Consider the following 2,688-nt stretch of genomic DNA (forward strand, 5'->3'; position numbering starts at 1 on the left):
TATCAAAAAAGTACTCCAGAGTGTTGTTCAGCATGGGGGTGAGTAGAAAATGAAGGCTAATCATGTTTTGGGTGTACTATTCCTTTAAGTTGCAAATGAACCCAGTCAGAATTGGCACCTCAAATCGTCACATCATTTAAAAGTAATAGTGAAAACCTTACAGCAACAGTGTCCACGGATGTAATGCTGCTCTTACCTCTTCTTATTTTCTACTTCTGTAGGAGAAAAAATCTGTACTGGCACATCACGGCTTTAGACAAAATAAAAATTGAAATTTTGAACGTCCAATTGCTTCATCCGTAAATGAATACATATTAAAAAAAAAATAGTTTTTACAGAAAACAATATTGTTTGGCAGGAAATATTTACAAGTTTTCATGGAAACACAATTATACAGCCATAAATAAGCCAAGGAGTCTTAGAGTCTACATGGGAAAGTGAATTCTTGCACAGTCTTGCAAGGACTGGTCTGACTGATTATCAGACTCTGTCCTTCATCACGCAGTAAAAGCTCGGCTGCCTAGTAGAGGTCATAAAGCAACATCTGCCAGGAGAATCCATGCTTTCTACCTCCTACCATCCCCCCATCTCTACCCTCCAACCCTCCTGTCCAGCTCTGGATTAGAGCTGGCCTAACACCCCCCCATCCTCAACAGCATGCCACTCTGGAAGGATTAAATCCTACAGAAGGCACACTACTGTCATACATTAACCTGCGGTCGCACGCCTTTTGTGCAAAGGACGCCCGTGACAAACGTCAAGCGAGAGTCGAACATGACGGGAGGAATTTATCCTGTTCATGTGCAACATGTATTTGAGAAGAAGTCAAACGAGCCTGGATGCTGAAAGAGAAACGCCTTCGCTGGTTCTGATCCATCAGACAGACACTGACATTGATTGATAAATGGATTCAGGAAGTAGAAACAGTTGTTTGCACCTGTACAGATTTGTTTGTATGTGTGTTGACTGATGGAAGAGGAAGCTATTTATTTTCATTTTACCTCTGTGATGCGTAAAAACCTCTGCTGTTACAATATTTTTCCCAGCAGATTGATGGACGGACATTCACAAGATTTTTATGACATAGACACATGAACATGGCATCTTTCAGCAAACAGCCAAACTGGCATTATGATCAAAGAACTTGCTTTTCTGCGTACAGTATAAGGACAGCTCCTCTAAGCGCAAAACTGCGACTAATCTGTGGCTTTGCCAAGAAGCCATGAATCATTCGACTCGGTGAGACCGAGCTCCCCGTAGACATGGGTGATCTTAAAAACGCAATCTTATCAACACCGACAGCCTCATGCAATGCTTTGTTCCAATAAAATCACATGCATCATTCTGTCAGTTGGAGCTAAAGCAGCAGGAGGAGGAGGGAGGGGAGGAGAGACTGTGTTCTTAGCAGCAGCAACAGTTGGCTGCCTGTCGACTGAGAGGAAAAGAGTTATCTGCCGCGCAGAGACACAACATTCATGCTTGAATCAGACAATTGGAGGTAAAATAAAAAATAAAAAAGGAGGAGGCAGAGGAGATGGAGGAGAGGAAAAGGTTAGAGATAAAACCAGAAAGCCACGAGGCTGGAAGGATGCCTGGCAACTGGTGGCAGACAGAGAAATGCATCAATAAACCAACCTAAAGGGAGGTAAACACACACTGACACAACGCCGCCAGATCAACACTGTCACTCACTGGAGTCGTCCGAGTCGTATCCCTCCACGTCCGGCTCCTCGTCCCTCCTGACGGCCTGCAAGGAGGCGGAGGCTCCGGCGCACGCCCGCTCAGGGCTGTCCTCATTGGGGCGATCACTTTCAGCGGTGGCGGTGGTCGAGGAGGCGGCAGCCGTAGAGGTGGAGAGGGCAGGGCGCAGGGGCCCGACGTTGCCCGCTTGCTGGGGCGCAGCAGGGGGGAGGCCCCGCGGGTAACGGGGGAAGTAGTCAGAGATCTGCTTGATGGGCTGGATGGGACCAGGGCACACGTCAATGGCCATGTGCTCTTGGATGCTGATGGTGGGTTTCTCGCCTTTGCGTTGTGTCATGCATGCGGTCCAGCCCGGAGCTTACTCCCAAAACAAAGAAACTAAAAGCAAATAATGTAGAGTGAGCTGCCCGGAATGCTCCGTCCTCCACCTGCTTTTCTAAAGAAGGTGGCTGTTCTTCTGGGTGGGCAGGTGCAGGTGATGTTGGTCTACATGGAGTTCCTGAGGGTGATGCAGCTGCGTCTCCCAGAGTCTGTCCTCAGACCCAGACCATGCTGTCTGCCAGCCTCTCACATACTACTATCTACCCTCCTGCTCTCTGCTTTTCCTATACCCCCACACTCTGCCCACGTCTGCGCCGCCTATCTGAGAGAGACGGAGCTGAGAGAGACTGCCGAGCATGTGTGTGAGGGAGAGGGAAGGGATTAGAGAGGAAGGAGGGAGGGATCAGCTGATGTCACTGCCTAGCAACCGAGTGGTAAACAGGAACCGTCAGCTGAGGTGCTTAATTATGATATTAACCTCATCCATCTGTCAGTGGGAGGGAACGTCCACAGCCATGCCACATATGCACACGCTGGAATGAATAAGTGCGGTCAGCTGGCTGCCACTGCAATCTACGTTTTTGGGTTTTTTTATCTTATTATGTTGCTTTTTTCATGTGAATCCAAACAGATTGAAAACAGGTTTGAAAAAGTTTCACTTCCAGG

General features: G+C 47.8%; 1 protein-coding gene across 1 annotated transcript in view; it reads right to left on the reverse strand.

The window, feature by feature from the left end:
* doc2b (double C2-like domains, beta) overlaps positions 1–2,306 on the reverse strand; it is a 281,581-nt gene extending 279,275 nt beyond the window's left edge. Inside the window, exon 1 of the mRNA XM_015382151.1 lies at positions 1,693–2,306. Within this exon, the coding sequence (XP_015237637.1) occupies positions 1,693–2,038 (346 nt within the window). The 5' untranslated portion in view covers positions 2,039–2,306. The remainder of the gene's footprint in view (positions 1–1,692) is intronic.
* Between the last annotated feature and the right edge of the window lie 382 nt (positions 2,307–2,688).

This window comes from Cyprinodon variegatus, unplaced genomic scaffold (assembly GCF_000732505.1).
Source record: "Cyprinodon variegatus isolate N-32 unplaced genomic scaffold, C_variegatus-1.0 Scaffold250, whole genome shotgun sequence".
Lineage (NCBI taxonomy): Eukaryota > Metazoa > Chordata > Actinopteri > Cyprinodontiformes > Cyprinodontidae > Cyprinodon > Cyprinodon variegatus.